General features: G+C 36.0%; 2 protein-coding genes across 2 annotated transcripts; one reads left to right on the forward strand and one right to left on the reverse strand.

The window, feature by feature from the left end:
* The first annotated feature begins 1310 nt into the window (after positions 1 to 1310).
* On the forward strand, positions 1311 to 5785 carry LOC132111374 (leucine-rich repeat-containing protein 57). Its single transcript, XM_059518598.1, has 6 exons — positions 1311 to 1584; positions 2267 to 2410; positions 2510 to 2645; positions 3115 to 3383; positions 3472 to 3657; positions 4927 to 5785. The coding sequence occupies exons 2-6, from the start codon at positions 2327 to 2329 to the stop codon at positions 4966 to 4968; spliced, it is 717 nt and encodes a 238-aa protein (XP_059374581.1). The 5' UTR covers positions 1311 to 1584; positions 2267 to 2326; the 3' UTR covers positions 4969 to 5785.
* Positions 5786 to 7051: 1266 nt separating this feature from the next.
* On the reverse strand, positions 7052 to 16668 carry LOC132111379 (breast cancer metastasis-suppressor 1-like protein-A). Its single transcript, XM_059518605.1, has 10 exons — positions 16179 to 16668; positions 9346 to 9436; positions 9105 to 9232; positions 8927 to 9006; positions 8614 to 8710; positions 8443 to 8532; positions 8279 to 8343; positions 8158 to 8197; positions 7718 to 7844; positions 7052 to 7635 (listed from the first exon to the last, which is right to left on the reverse strand). Exons 1-10 carry the CDS (start codon positions 16312 to 16314, stop codon positions 7518 to 7520), a joined length of 972 nt encoding a protein of 323 aa, XP_059374588.1. The 5' UTR covers positions 16315 to 16668; the 3' UTR covers positions 7052 to 7517.
* Between the last annotated feature and the right edge of the window lie 305 nt (positions 16669 to 16973).

Genomic DNA, 16973 nt, shown 5'->3' on the forward strand with positions numbered 1-16973 from the left:
CTTATATGCATAAAAGGTGTTTATAAGTATCTTATAAAGTACTACTATAAACCATTTCATGGTAAATAAGATATAAAATTATCCCTGTGACAACCCTTAGGTTACGGGGTAGCTGCTGGTTGGAGTAATGGGCATTGTAAAATCCGGCGTGCCGAAAGGTGAATGCTACAACAGAAACTAACCCCTTAAACCAATTAGAAAACCCTTTATACAACTTTCAGCATGTCCTAAGCTTTCACCAGCCTGCAGTTATCCATACTTGCAATTTGTACACATTTTTAATGAGAGTTCACTAATGCCTCAGTAGAAGAGAGAAGGTATCCACTTTATTTTTCCAATAAGAGCGAGTGCAGCCATTTGTAAATGTAAAGTGTCTGTGTCTTCTGTGTCTTCCGGTCTCATCCGCTACCAGCTATTTTTTTTTAGTTGCACAAGAACAGCTCGTTTAGCTGCTTGATATTGCAAACTGGTGTTTCTTACCATATAATTTTAACATTTAATCTCTAAATTATAACCACACTGGTTTGTAGTGCAAACAGTTTTACAATTTGCTGCTATTTTATTCTTCTCGTTCTTTCCTTACAGTGTATAATGAACCGGAAATTTAGCACATTCACAGAAAATGGCTTTCTTCCACGTTGAAAAGTAAGGTGGAAACATAGACTGCATAAAAACAAGGGTGGAAAACTTATACAGTCTATAGTGGAAAGTCATTATATGATAAAGTAACTAAATAGCAACAATTGCATTTTTTACCACATATATGTCATGATGTGGATGTGGTCTCTGGCACTCGACACTGAGCAGCCACTTCAAACATTCACCATAGTAACAGAGTCTGTCAACAATATTAGTTATTGTTACTACAAGAGATCATCTTGCCACCACTGTCATCCAAAAAGAACATAACTCGAGCTATTCTGAATTTGCCATAATGCACAAATCCCATGTTGTTGTTTTTTTTCCCATTGTGAGTCCTTTTAGTTTAAGTTTGATAGTTAGTTTTTTTAGTTTGCTTTTTGAAATATCAAACAAAAAATCAACCAAAAGTAGCTAATAAAAAACAGTCTGGCAGCTTAATTTAATCTGCAACACTGCTGTCTTTTTTATACTCAGTGCATGATGTAAAATGTAAGCTGGAGTGGATAATTTGGAACTCTGGTGGTAATAATAAGAGTTTTTATAAGTTATTTAATTTTAATGTAGAAGTCACAGGCAGTAAATGAGTGATGTAAAATGAAGCCCTTTCACAGCCAATCCACTAAGTGGCGACATACAGAACATGAAACGAAATATACATTGTCTATTACCGCCGACTAGCGGAGGGGAGGTGCAATTACATGCAGGAGCCTTAATCATGTCTGTTTCTACATAAACAAACATCATCCTGGGGATGGACAAAGTTCCTTAGATCATCATTTGATCACCACCTTAGATCCGATAACATTTAATTAACATTTACTCTTTAAGCGCTTAATGAAGGTTATTTAGCTGTAGCCGCCGGCGTGATTCTGTAAACTTTTCCTGCTGTACACATTTTCAAACTGTGGATTTACAGATAGCTAGTCGAGCTAACTGGCAAAGGTAAATGTTACTGTGAAATCATGTTTAACGTGGTTTTTAGTCGCGCATGTTCAGGTTTGTGACAGCTCGTTGCTAATTAGACTTTGCGCTGAAAGTTTATTCAATGTTATATGTGTTTATTCAGCTCAGAAATTACGTAATTGCCATCTGGATTGTATTATTTACCATGAATTTACTATGTTAGCAACCGTTTTAAATATAAGATTTTAGCTTAAATGTTCAAGTAGGTTTTTAACTAAATAATTTGTGAATGAGAAATAAATAATTTGGATCAGTGAATGACTCAAATAAATCTCTTAGGGCTAAAGCGTGTTTAAGCTGCTAATTTTCATAACACATAAAATTATATTTTATAGAAACCGTATTTGTGTTAATCTAACAATGGTAAAAGTTAAAGGGAGAGTTCACCCAAAAAAAAAAAATTATAATAATTTTTTTTTTTACTTATCCTCATGTTGTTTCAAAGGATACCAGCTACTGATTGGTTACCAGCATTTTTCAAAATATCTTCTTTTGTGTTCAACAAAAGAAAGAAAATCATACAGGTTTGGAACAACTTGGGTGAGTAAATGACCGCATTTTTTTCTTTTTGGATGAACTATCTCTTTAAATAATGTTACTATACAATAACCTTGGTTAATTTAAGGGTCTAGCTAACGTTTTTTATCTAACTTTATTCTAGTCTTCCAGTGGATTTCCTGATATCAAATTCGACAGCATCTGCAGCATCCAGATCCTGTAAATGGGGAACAGTGCGCTCAAAGCTCATTTGGAAACATCTCAGAAGACTGGAGTCTTTCAGCTGACCGGAAAGGGGTTGACAGAGGTGCTAATAGGCTTGTCGTAATCATATTCACCACACAAATGCACTTTGCAGCGATGTCCTCCTGGATTATTGACAGCACACGTGTCTTTGTTCGTGTAGTTCCCAGAGGAGCTGCAGAAACTCACCGGAAACCTGCGGACAGTTGATCTGTCCAACAATAAAATTGAGGTGCTTCCAGAATTTATAGGAGGTTTCCAGCAGCTCAAGAGTCTCACCATAAGCAGCAATAAACTGAGTAAGTGTTATTATTCTACTCTTTTATTTTTTTTTTTTTTTTGCAATCAATACATCATTTTATATTGTTTTGTTTTTCACAGTCTTTTTTTCTTTAGAATTAAATAGGCTCATTTCGCTAATTAACTTTTGTATGTAAATTACCTCTGTTGTGATTGGCTAACATCGTTGCATGTGAAATGGGTAATCCCAAATTTATCTGATGGACAAGGGGATAAATGTGTGTGTGTGTGTGTGTAGAATTAAATATGTGCGATCATAATATAAATTTCAAAATATAATGCATAAATAATATTCCAAAAATTTAGAATAATTAAGATTTTTGATGATTTTATAAGCAGCTGATTTGCTGCTTATAAAATATTTCTTACTGTAGTGTCTACGTGGTAAATCATTTTATTGCAGAGCAGCCTGTATTCTGTTATATGAACTCTTAAGCACTCCATTAATGTTAATGTAAATGTGTGCAGCCTGTCTACCAAATGACATCGGGAAACTCAAGAAGCTGGAGACTCTTATTTTAAATGGGAACCAGTTGAAGCAGCTTCCTTCATCGGTGGGTCAGCTGAAGTCCTTGCGCACCCTAAGCCTCTCTGGGAATCACTTCAAGGAGTTTCCCAATGGACTCGGCACCCTTCGCCAGCTTGATGTCCTGGACCTGTCCAAGAATAAGATCCAGGTGGTTCCTGCAGAAGTGGCCGAACTGCAAGCCATTGAAATCAACCTCAATCAAAACCAGGTGAGTTTTTTTGTTTTGTTTATTTCATTTAGGAAATGTCACGTCTTGATAAAGGAGTGTCAGGGTGAGTTTTTTTGCTGTGTTTCAGATTTCAACAGTGTCTCCAGAGGTGTCCCGTGCTCCCAGACTGAAGGTCTTACGGCTGGAGGAGAACTGTCTGGAGCTCATCTCTATCCCTGTCTCCATCCTCACAGACTCCCAGGTGTCCCTTCTGTCTGTGGAGGGCAACTTGTTTGAAGTTAAAAAGATGCGTGACCTAGAAGGATATAACAAGGTAAGTTTGAGTCAGTTTAGCCTACAATTATAGCTTTAAATCTTATGTCTTTTATAAGAAGACATAAGAAAAACAAGTTTAGTTTTTCAGGTTATATTCCATGTCCAGTCTTAACACTCAGTTTTGTGTCTCATCCTCTTCTATAAAAATCCCATGTTTTTCCAAGATGGAAAATACCTCGGTTTAAGTTTGAATGTAAAACAGAACTGGTCTAATGATTTGTTTTGAAACAAAGTCAAGTCCCCCAAAATCTAGAAGCAGGAAGAGATAAAATCCAGGAAGAGATAATACTAGCTCTGCATTGAGAAATTCACTTCAGTCCAACTCGGATTTATTCTTGTATCGCACTTGTCTCATTTACACCTGGGATTAAAAAAGAAAACAAAAAACCCTCAAATATAATTTCCCCAAATATAATCTTGTATTAATATAAGAACATTTTAGTGTTTCAAGCGTAATTGTCAGTTATTTTTAAGACGAATTAGTGTTTACACTTGCTGATGTGATGTAGTTTTGTGTGTTGTTGATTCTGAATGTAGTTTGATTTAATCTCAAAACATTTCGAACCCAGTTAAAACAGATTTACTTCCAAGTGTAAACAGGGCCAAGTGGTTATACAAATATCAAATTCAAAACCTCCTCTCTTATTTGACTTGCATATGAGTGAAATTTCAATCTTATAACCTAGTTAAATCTATTTATATCCTCTTTTCAAAATCAATTCTGCTTATTTTCATTGGCATCAATTGGAAGCTTTAAGAGTTTGATTTTCCACATTAAAGATTTTATGACAATCATGTTATAAGTACCGGTTTAATTTTTAATTTTTAAAATCGTAGTCTATCACAGTTTCCACAAAATATTAAGCAGAAAAATGTTTTCAACACACTGATAATTAAAAGAAATGTTTCTTGAGCACCAAATTAACATAATAGAATGATTTCTGAAAGATCATGTGACACTGAAGACTGCTTTGCATCACAGGAATAAATTACATTTTAGATTTTAACAATAGAAAACAGCTATTTTAAATTGTAAAAGTATTTCACAATATTACTGGTTTTTCTGTATTTGTTAATGAAACAAATGCAGCTGTGGTGAGCAAGATCACATTTCAAAAACAAAAAATCTTACATTTTCCAAATGTGTGACCCATAGCATTGACTTAGGAATCTAATGCCAATCTACATTGTTTACTCTCTTTTTTTTTAACTCTTTTTCTTTCTTGCATAGTCATATAATGACTTGCTTCAATCTTGTTTTCTTCAGTACATGGAGCGTTTCACTGCAACCAAGAAGAAATTTGCGTGAGCAGTCAGAGGCTTGCTGCACCTGTCCTCTGCATTGGGCTTACCGTAGAGAGGTTTCAGCTGGGACTGCTTTTGGAAATGGCAAGACGGGAATGAAAAAATGGTCAAGACTGCTTCACAACATAGTAGAACGACGGCTCAGAAACCTTAGCCCTGCTGTTCATCATGTTACAGTACAGACCGCACTTTATGGACCTTGCATCACTCTTTCTTTTGCAAAGATTTTATAAACCGAAGTATAACACAGACTCAGCTTTATGAGGACATTTACACTGGAGGATGGTTGGTTTATTGTATATTCATGTATACTAATGTCACGTGTTTATAGAAGGTCTGTCCTTTAGAGAGAACATATTATACGTCCTCTACCCTTAAAGTATGTGCTATTGCTTAGCATCTATTGATTCATTTATTTTAAAGCATTAGAGTTAGAACACACCTTTGTTCCCTTTTTCATGTCTGTTATTATTTGATAAGAACATTAGCTTGGGCATCAATGAGGTTTTATCTGTTTAACATGATTTTGATTGAACTGTGATCTCAAAACTTCCGTTAAAGAATATTTGCTGTGATATTTATTGAAACAAAGGCTGCACATAAGTCTTTGTTGAAAACTGTCCATGAAATGAATGACAGTGGATATTTATTTGCAACACAAAATTCAGTTTTAATGCAGTACATTTGCTTTTACACACATATACATGCTGCATGTTTTCTGACCATAAAAGTGCATTTTAGTGAAGGACTATGTATTTTCATGCAGTTTTTTCTTCGTGGTCATGTCTATGTGTCCATCTATTAATTACACACTTGAATGTAATCTTTGGTTGTCTGTTTAAAGGGATAGTTTATCCAAAAATTACAAATGTTTTTATCATTTACTCACCCAAGTTGTTCCAAACTCTTTCCAAACCCATTTCTGCTGCACACAAAAGCAGATATTTTAAAGAATGTGGGTAACCAATTTTTTCATTTTTGGGTGAACTATCCCTTTAACCTAGTGTTTCTCTCTGTGAATTAATGTATGCACATTATTGGAAATGTGTTAATATCAAGCATCTGAATTTTACATTCAGAATTATAAGATAGTACCCAAAAGCAGTCATGAGTGGCTTTTACTCTAATGCAGCATTTGTAAAATACATTTTCTTGCTTCTCAATTTTCTACATTTAGTTATTTATGTTGCAACATTTAGCCACAGGAAAATTATTGCATTGTATTAAAATTACAGCATCATCAAACTGAATGTATCTGAATGTTCCCTTCAGGATGAAAATAAGTAAATAAATATATAAGTAAACCTACAGTTCGTATAATAGTGATTATTGATAATAAAACTAGCAAATAGTAGAAAACAACATGGTGCATAAGAACACAACTCAGGACATATCAATGATTTAAAAAATTTGTTTTAAATAATGTTAGTTTTATTTATTGTGGATTTTATCAGCTGTTTGGACTCTCTTTCTGACGGCACCCATTCACTGCAGGGGACCCCTTTGGTTCGCAATTGATGGAATGCAAAATTTGTCCGAATCTGTTCTGATGAAGAAACAAACACATCTCCACCTTGGATGGCCAGAGGGTGACTACATTTTCATTTTGGGGTGAACAATTTTTTAATTCTCTGGCAAACATTAGTAAATGATAATACTATCGTTCCACTAACTAAATTAGTTTAGAAAAGATGAAAGCTTTTTTTTAAACCCATGATATTTCTATTCTAATTAGACATATGGAATTTTGTCACTCATAAAGGACAACAAGGCTTTATGATATCAAAATGCTGTATTTTGAAAGTCTGTTCAATGTAATTCATAACTGAAAAAAAAAAACATTCAACAGAATTTTCAAAAATATGGATAAATCAAGAAAAAAAGGCATTAAAAAAACAACAGGAACAGTACAACAAAGAAACCAAAGGGTGGTGCTGTAACCTTACATGACAACACTGAACCAAAGCACATTACAGTGAATTATAGAAAGAATTCACCACATGTATGGCTTGTTTAGACTGTAAAAAGAGCAGCAAGATCACATCTTGAACAGTAAACAGCTGTTTGAAGAGCTTCTCACTCACTCCTAAAAATGTCAAATATCTTTATTTCATATAAGATGCCTCACAAGCAAAATGCAAATTGTGGCATATCATTTGTATCTGAAGACAGTGATGAGGCAGATATGTAAACAAAAAAAGTAGAAAACCATTTGGGAGCCAGACATGGCATCACAAATGAACTACACATTAGAATTGGGTTCAAATACCACTGAGTTGAACTAAAATGAGTAATGAAGCCAGTCATAAAAATACAAAAGTCCCACATTTCATGGTAGTAATTACACTACATTTTTGTCTAATCTTACTAATTGCATTGCACTGAATATACAATAAAATAAACTTTCCTTACATTTCAAATGACAGACAATACACCAACATATCTGTTTTTAAACATCAAAAAGGTGTTTATATCATGATATACTGTACATAAAATGGCACTGTTTAAACATGTCAGACTGGCATCCCGACATCTGATCAGATCTCAGGTAGATCAGGCATATTTGATGGTGTATTTGCCTTTCTGAAGCTGTGAAATGTAGAGTTTTGACTTGCTCCCATCGACTCGCTTAAACCAGACTTCATCGTGATTGATTGTAGTTATTACAGCGCTGTTTGAAACAGAAGACAGGAGAAAAAGAACTCACAAAAGTGCTGCAAAATAATCAATATGAGCCATTCTGGATTCCTCACCTCGTAGGATACTCGTCTTTCTTGTCGATACATATGGCTTGTCCACGGCTGTACCATTCCCCGTCGTAAAACAAGCGTCCGTCTTCTGAGCGGGCATTGTGCTGGTGTTTGTCACTCTTTGCAGAAACTACAACAAATGACACAAGTTCTGCTGTTAGTAATGTAACGCAAGTAATGTAAAGCACCTATAGCATAAGCCAATATAACCGCATATAACAAACATGATGTGTCTATATTTAACTGGAATGTGTTAATAGGTAACCACTTAGGAGTTAGATGGAGTCATTATGCACCAAAACTCCAGGAAGCTGCCCAGAGCAAAAGGGACTTAGACGTATTTGTTCAAAGTCACTATACTAAAAGGGAAATTCTACAACAGATGTCTTTTTTTTACTATGTCCACAAACTTTTAAACTGTTGTGCAGTAGATATGCTCTTACCATCAGTCTTTACTCTGTGAGGTCCTAATGTTGCCATGGCCTACAAGATATTAACAAAATACATAATTTGCTTCTCAAATATGGTTTCATATAAAAAGTGTTATGTTTTTGACAGTCTAACCTTTCTGATAGCAGTCCAGTCTTCCAGTATATCCAGGTCTTGCAGCATGTAAACTATATATGGACGTGCACATGTTAAGAAACTCACAAATTATACACTTTTCCAGCAAATTCCAAAAACATTTTTGATTATAGGAGTGTACGGCTGGTTGTAGTTAAGGATATCTGACACAACAACAGGCTTTTTCTTTTTCTCTGGACTGAAGGGATCTTTCTTCTTATTTTTTCTTGATTGTAACTCATCGTTCCAGAGCTCTGTAAGGGAAATATGACAAAGATTGTATAAGTAACACCAAAAAACGATATTATTTGTGACTGTATTCACAATTCCAGTACCCGAGGTAATATCTATGCTGTGACGGTCTTCCTCCAAGCGTCTGATCTTCTCCTCTAGTTCACTTTGAACCGTATCAAATAATAACAGTTTTTCACTCTAGAAGAGATCAAATGAACCAAATTAGAATTGTATTTTATTTTGAAAGTTTGTTTAAATAGATGCATGCTTTTAGTGTGGTAGCTGGCAGACTTTTAGTGCTGTTAGCTCAAACAATATAAATAATCCTGTATGGCTCTGTTATGATGATTTAGCAAGACATTTCAGACATGCACCGATGTTTAGGTAATAGCGGATTACATCTGTAAAGCACACCTCCCAGTGCTGGAACGCTGCTTGGGTCTCACAGTCATATTTATTCTTCACCGATTCCAAGCACAATTCTCTGTAGATACCTATGCATGAATGTATTGTTTCAACAATGACATAATGCACCAAAATGCACAGTTTCAAAGAAAAATACTCCTATGTTCAGTTTGGACAGAAGACCAACCTGCAACTTTAGTTCTAATCTGCATGTTCTCCTGAAGATTTGCAAGGGGTTCCAGGTACTCTTGTGCCTTTCCCGACATCACTTCCTGAAGTTTGGCATCAACTTGACTCAGTCTCTCTTTATATAACCTAAGGAAAGCATGCACACTTAGTGACCAATGAAAAAAAAAAAAAAAATTATGCACTTGTAAATAACATGAATTCATGCATGGATTAAATACAAACAAGAGGATGGTACATACTGGTCTTTGAGGTCAGTGAACTGTTTTTCTAGGTTAGTCATTTCGTCTAAGCATTCCATCCTTCTCCTTTCACAATCCTCATCGTCCATTTCTGAAATAAAAAGATTGATTCTTTCTTTGCCCAACTATTGTAAACAACGATTTCTCGTAAGACCTCTATTGTTATTTATATGCTGCGTTTCCCATGTGCTCTCTGTTATGTGGGAAAAACCAGCAGACAACACAAAATGTGGATTGCTGAACATCGAAGTGCCATTAGGCTGCATGGCCCTAAAAGTTCAAAGGACATTTAAGATGTAGATGAGTTTGGTTCTTCATCTGAACGAACGTATTTGGAAAAATTTAGCATTGCATCCCTTGCTCACCAATGTAACCTTTGCAGTGAATGGGTGCCGTCAGAATGAGAGTCCAAACAGCACGTAAAAAAACATCAGAATAATTCACAAGTAATCCATATGTCTAACATATTGTTAAGCAAAAGGCTCCATCATTAGGAATTTTTTTTAATTCAAACCGTTGCGTGTAATCTTGTCTGAATCAGAAGAGAAAAATTAATTACTAATGGATTATTGCTTTGTTTTTATATTTTGACCAGAAAGGACTGTTTAATATATATATGCGTGTGTGTGTGTGTGTGTGTGTGTGTGTATGTATATATATATATATATATATATATATATAAAGCTTTTCACTTCACAAGATTAATATCTTGATGGGCTATATATATATTGATGGGATATATATATTGATGGGCTGGAGTCGTGCGGATTACTTGTGATGTTTCCTCTCATTCTGATGTCACCCATTCACTGCAGAGGATCCAATAGTGAACAATTTATGGGGTTAGAATTGTTGCTTTATTCCAAATAAATAGATTATGATCCACAAATAAATGTAACAAGATTCACAAAAATATATCAAATTCACAAATAAATGTACAGAGTTTCACAAAAAAATATAAAACTCACAAATAAATAAAATGAGATTTGCAAATAAAAAAAAATATATTTACAAATGTGTTTAATGTCACAAACACAACTCTACCTGGTATTTATTTGTGAACCGCTGTCTGTGCATTTGTAAATCACTGCACGCATTTGTGGATCGGTTCCTGTGCATTTGTGGATTTGAAACACTTCTAGCGTCGACGTGCAGATAAATCCACAAATAAGTGGACTCCACCCACCGTTTACTCAAGCCAATCAAATAACGGCCACATTGAGCTGACCAATCGTAGCACGTTATCGCTTCAACCAATCACGTTTTGGCTTAAATCCGGGGGGGCGTCTTGCCTGATCGGCCATGTTGTGCGTACTTGTCTGTAACGTTACTTGTGGACTTGTGAAATGTCATCAGTCGCTGCCCAAGTACTGTTTCCCTTTTCAAAGTTCACATCTAGCCAAGTCCAGTTCAAATCCCCGGATGTGTTCTTGCTCCGCTCCTTTTACCGAGGATGCATGGAGAGGTGACTTGTGCGGACTTGATACGGGCCATAACCCAGAATTCAGCTCGAACCAGGTTAGCATCAATGGCGGAGGAGAAAACTCACAACTGTAAGTTATACATTTCGAAATACTATTGTTGTTTTATCACAAAATGTAACGTAGTTCTAAGAGCTTTGATGCCAGAATGTTGTTTAAACTTCAAAGCTACCGTCGAATTTTAAGGAACTATTTGAAAATTTGCTCAGACGATTTCGTTACGAGTTGAAAAGTAGCCTAACCCTCGGCAAGTCCTCCTAAAAAGTAGCTAGGCCCTGTAACATTTTGTAAAATATGGGGCTGCCTGTGTTGATTCTGTAGTGGATAAACATTTGATATATTTTGCTTTGGGTATATCTAATGGGCAATTGTTTTGCCTGAGGGAAAAGTTTCCTAACTAACGTTTGCCTAACGATACTTATATCAAATGCAAACCTTATTTTAGAGTGCTCTTGTCATTTTAACCAAATAGTTTGCTTGTCTTTATTTACATTTTTTTTACAAATTCTTTTATAATTGTATTATTTTTCATCAACTTAAATTAAGCATTATTTTTTATCAAGGGACTGCTGAGGAAACTCGGGCCTTGATAGAGTGGCGGGCGGCCAACGAAAGGCTTTTCACCGGGAGGCGCAATTCCTCCAAAAGTTGATGGGAGTGAGTATTCATTTTGAGTGCTTGTATAATTCCCTGCATGTCTGAAGGTTTGGAGCTAGATTTGGACAGTCTTCATCCATAAGAATGAATACGTTATTGAAGTGGAATCATGTAAATCTTTATGGGTTTGTTTTGCCTATAGGCATTTTGTTCCACTTCTGGTTTGGCCATAACTGCCAAACAGGCAAAGAAAAAATTGAATAACCTAAAAGATAAATACAAGGTAATCTGCCTGTTTCTCTACTTTCTGTTACTGAAAGAGGCTTACCAAGATGTGTGTAAAGACTTTCCGGTCATATTTGAAACCTAACATAGATGCATTGGCCCTTACATTTTATTTTGTAAAATGTAGTTTACTCCGTTTACATTGTTTACTCTGAGACTGTAAAAAGAATAGTTCACCCCAAAATGAACATTCTGCCATTCACCTACAATTTTAAGTTGTTTCACACCTGTATACACTATTTATTTATTTATTCTTTTTTTTTTTTTTTTTGCTTTACACAAAGGAAGAATATTTGTAACCTAAGAGTTCTGGGGCACCACTGACATGTGTAATTTTTTGGTGCCTCAAACTGTTAGGTTACAAAAATTCTTAAGAATATCTTCCTCTGTGTAGAGCAAAAATAAAAAATGTCTAAAAGTGTGGAACAACGTGAGGTGAGAACATGACAGCATTTTGCTTTATTTCAGGAGCTTAGGGACCCACCCACAGGAAAAGGGGTAGAGGCCGGTAGTGTGACTGCTGCCACCTGGCAGTGGTACACTGCAATGGATGCTGCACTCCAGGGGCAGCACTCGAGTTGTTGCATCAAACCCACTGCCACTACAGGTGGCTCAGTCAGCACACCAGGTTCAGCCCCTTCTGTGGAAGCCAGGAGTAGCCAGCAGTCAAGAAAGAGGCGACGGGACAGCCAGGCTCTTCTTTAGTTTCTAAAAGAACAGGCAGAGAGGGAAGAGGAGAGGGAGAGAGAAGCATTGGCGAGAGAAGAGGAGAGAGAGAGGGCAGCAACAGCCAGAGCAGAGACATATTTCTCTTTTAGAAAAACTTAATAAATTCTAAATTAATGTTGTATTTAATGATAAATGATTTTATATAGATTATTTGAATAAAAAAAAATAAAAATGAATGTTTCAATTTCAACCCTGGCAAATCATTGTTATAGCAACAGTGTATTCTTTATATTTACAACAAAAACACAAATAATATAAAATAATGTAATATCCAATGTCTATAGTGGTATACAATTATTTACAATCATGCAGTTAAATCTCAAGAAGAACATACCAACATTAAGAAAACGTATAAATGTATCTATACCCATCTACTTGCACATTTATTCATACCTATCTTTCTAATTAATGTCATAGCTATTTCAACTGTTTATGTTGCTCTTTTAATGAACATGACAACATCTGGAAAGGTTTACTGTCTAGATGTAGTACTGTTCAGTTAGACACCCAGGCAGTTCCACGGGAGAAGAAAGCTGAGCAGCCAGACGTCCTCGGAGATGGTTCCCTGATAGGTCCCTCTCACCCACTGCTGCATTCTCACCATCCTCGCTGTCTTCTTGTCCTTGGCTTTCCTCCTCCTCCTCCAAGAGATCACCTCCCATCACACAGATGTTGTGGAGGATACAACAGGCACCAATCACCTTTGGGGCGAACAGTGGCCTGATCTCTAGGGCCCGCAAGAAAATTGCACGCCAGTGAGTTTTTAACATCCCAAAAGTGCGCTCGATGATGTTCCGTGCTTGTGCATAATGCCTGTTGTATCGGGCTTCAACTTGGCCTGTTAATCAAAAATCGTGTAGAAAATGTGTAGTGTATTGCAAATTCATAACAGTAAAAATTTGGTTTATCGTGTGTGTGTGTCTGTCTGTCTGACATAAAAAAGTGTTCTTACTTGCGACAGGCTGGCGGTATGGGGTCATGATTGCAATAGGATGCTGCAAGCAAGGGTATCCCCCATCTCCCAAAAGATAGTATCCAGCTGGTGAATACAAAGCCTGCTGGTACATTGGTGATCTGCGCAGCACAAGGGCATCCTGTACAGAGCCTGGATTGCCAATATACACATCTATAAATATGCCTTTAGCATCACAGGTGCCCTGTAGAATGATGGAAGGGAAGATCTTTCTATTTATGTAGCATCTTTTTTGTGGCATTGCAGGAGGAACAATCCTGATGTGGCACCAGCAGCACAGCGGAATGCCTCATGGCCAGCAAGGCCCCCCACCTCATCCATTTCCTCTGCTTTTGGAAAATGAATAATTTTGTGGAGGATGGTCATCATCTCCTCCACAACATTGTGAACAGTCCTACAAACTGTTGAAAGTGGCATGCTGAAGTCATCTGATGTGACCCTGTAGGATGCTCAACAGGCAAGCCAATAAACCGTAACAAGTACTTCAATTTCACGGCTCCATCCATGGGCTTTTTGACGGGGCAGCATCTGTACCAGCATGTTGATGCTGTTCCTGGAGAGCCTGAAAGCTGGCTTTAAATCCTCTCCAGAAAAAAACTTGACCAGGATTGGTACCTGGTCATTGATCTGTGAATACCTGCGAGTGGGACTTTGTTCCTGTTAAAATATATAGATAATATATTAAGAATGTTTTTACTTTTGTTGTATTATGTATTTGTTATATGTATTGCTTTTAAAAAGTTGTTACTATATGTACTGTCGTTGCATTGTATTTATTATATTTTTGGATTTAATATAAGCTATATACTCAGTTGTTTTAAGGATTTTGTCTAAAATTTACTAAAATCTGCCATAATTAAATCTCCCTCTAACATTTGCTCTTTTCGTGAAGTATTTCTTTATACTCTATTTCGGTTTCATTCATTTATTGATAAGCTCTAGCACAACATTCATCCCAGAGTCTAAAAGTTGTAGCCTATATGATTATTATAGATATTAAATTGTCCTGTTTGTGTTAATGCAGTAATATGATGTGCACCTAGCTATATAAAGATGATAAACTATAAACTTATTTGAGCACCACAAAGACAAATAAAAGGTGTGTGAAGTGTAAGCTAGTTAATTTAAATGTTATCAACTGTCAAACCTATTGTACTTGTCAGTTTATTTGGTATACTGAAAAATCTAATGTTGTCTCATTACATCCCTGCAATAGTTTACATAACTTTTTGTGAGATAGTACTTTGTAGTCTGTTGATAGGGTGCCTATATGATACATTATAATAAATTTTTATTATGACTTTTCATTTGGATATACCTAACTAAGTCCACATAAGTATATGGGCAGTTTATGAAGAAAGAATAATTAGAAAAACGTACAATGCTAGAGAGACATGCTAATATGGCACGTCTCTTCGCCATCCTCCGCTGCATCCTGGCTTTTCTTTGAAGGATTCGTCTCCTCCGTTCGACAGCCTCCTCTTCAGCATCTTGATAAATAGCAATTGCAATGGCAATCCTAAGCTGTTCCATTTTGATTTACACTTATTTACAATTGATTTACACTTTTCAACCGTATTATTTAAATTGTAGCTGAGTGGGTTTATTGCTAGATTGTTCTTAATGAAAAGAGGCAGTTGTTTCCACATATTTTATTTATTTTGAACGACGTAAATATAATCACAGTATTAATGTTACCTGAACCACATATTGTTTAATAGTTTTTAAAATAAAAAAGAGACAGTCGTTTAATATTATATTCAATTTCATTATAAATATAAAGTGAAAATAATCAGAGTAGGTAAATATTAGTTTTTTAATACTAATATATTTAATATATTGAAAATAAAAAAGAAGTTAATTCAAGTAAAACATGCATGCTGAGTGAAGCTATCAAGTACGCTGCCGTTCCATTTGTAGAATGACTGGACTCGCGTCCTCCCGTCCTCGAGAGTTCGTTCTTCTGAGTCCAACTTGGCATGTCCAAACTCGGAAGGACGGAAGTCCAGACTCTGCGAACTTGGTATTGAGAAATGCCCTGACTGTCTGTTGTTGGTCTCAAGTTCGGTGTCTATTCCCGCAGTTCCCCCGGATTTAAGCCAAAACGTGATTGGTTGAAGCGATAACGTGCTACGATTGGTCAGCTCAATGTGGCCGTTATTTGATTGGCTTGAGTAAACGGTGGGTGGAGTCCACTTATTTGTGGATTTATCTGCACGTCGACGCTAGAAGTGTTTCAAATCCACAAATGCACAGGAACCGATCCACAAATGCGTGCAGTGATTTACAAATGCACAGACAGCGGTTCACAAATAAATACCAGGTAGAGTTGTGTTTGTGACATTAAACACATTTGTAAATATATTTTTTTTTATTTGCAAATCTCATTTTATTTATTTGTGAGTTTTAATTTTTTTTGTGAAACTCTTTATATTCATTTGTGAATTTGATATATTTTTGTGAATCTCGTTACATTTATTTGTGGATCATAATCTATTTATTTGGAATAATGCAACAATTCTAACCCCATAACAATTGGCCTAATACTAAATTTCTCCAAATCTGCTCAGGCGAAGAAACAAAGTCATCTACATTTTTGATGGCATGAGGATGAATCAATTTTTCGGCATATTTTCTATTTCAATTTTCAAGTATTCATGGTTCTTGTTGAATTGCAGGTTTAATTGCAATGCATTTTTACATGTATCTATCTGTTCCTACACATCTAACGTTACACAGACAGAGAAAATCAAAAGCCTGCTTCTCACCTGAACTTTCTCCATCTTCAGAGACAGAAGAGCTCTCTGTATCCTCGTCTTCTGAGCTGCTCCCTTCTTGCTCTGCGAAATCCACCTCCATCTCTTCATGGTTGCTCTCCTTCTTTTCTCTCGAGTGCACTGGCATTCCGTCTTTTTTTAAACTAAGACTACCGGGAAATCTACTGAACTACTTGTCACCTTTAATTACTCTCTCTTTTTTTGTGAGCCGATGTGTTTGTTAGCTTGAAGTTATTGCTAAAAACAAAACAGTTCCATAAACATCTAGATGTATCATGCTAGCAAACGTTCAAATCCTGCAAATGACCATCGGCTATCGTTTAGTCCAGATATGATTAAATCAAAACGGGGGGCTCATGCATATTAAATCGCTTTACCTGTTTTCATATTTTTGTAACCCAAAAAAACCCCTCCTGTTTTAGTTTACTAAGCCATGCTACTCTCTGAAAGGCAGGGACACTGGCGCGTTATGTGCACTTTTTTAGCACTCTGGGGTTTGTAGTTTTTATGGTGACACCGATGTTTAGGGTACCATTGTTTTTAGTGGACTAAAGAACTACAGTTCCCCATCGTCACTCGTCCAATGGCGAGCGTGTTTACGACTATAAAAACAGGATGTATAAATCAATTGTCGAATGGATGAAATAATTTTGTTGTTTTCGTTAGTGTAGTAATTAAACTTATAAATGATCATGTATTATTGTTTTATTTATCTCAGAACAGAGTTGTTGTTGTTGTTCACTCAATTTCATTTTCAGATAATTGTACAATGCATATACAATAATT

Source organism: Carassius carassius, chromosome 31 (assembly GCF_963082965.1).
Source record: "Carassius carassius chromosome 31, fCarCar2.1, whole genome shotgun sequence".
NCBI lineage: Eukaryota > Metazoa > Chordata > Actinopteri > Cypriniformes > Cyprinidae > Carassius > Carassius carassius.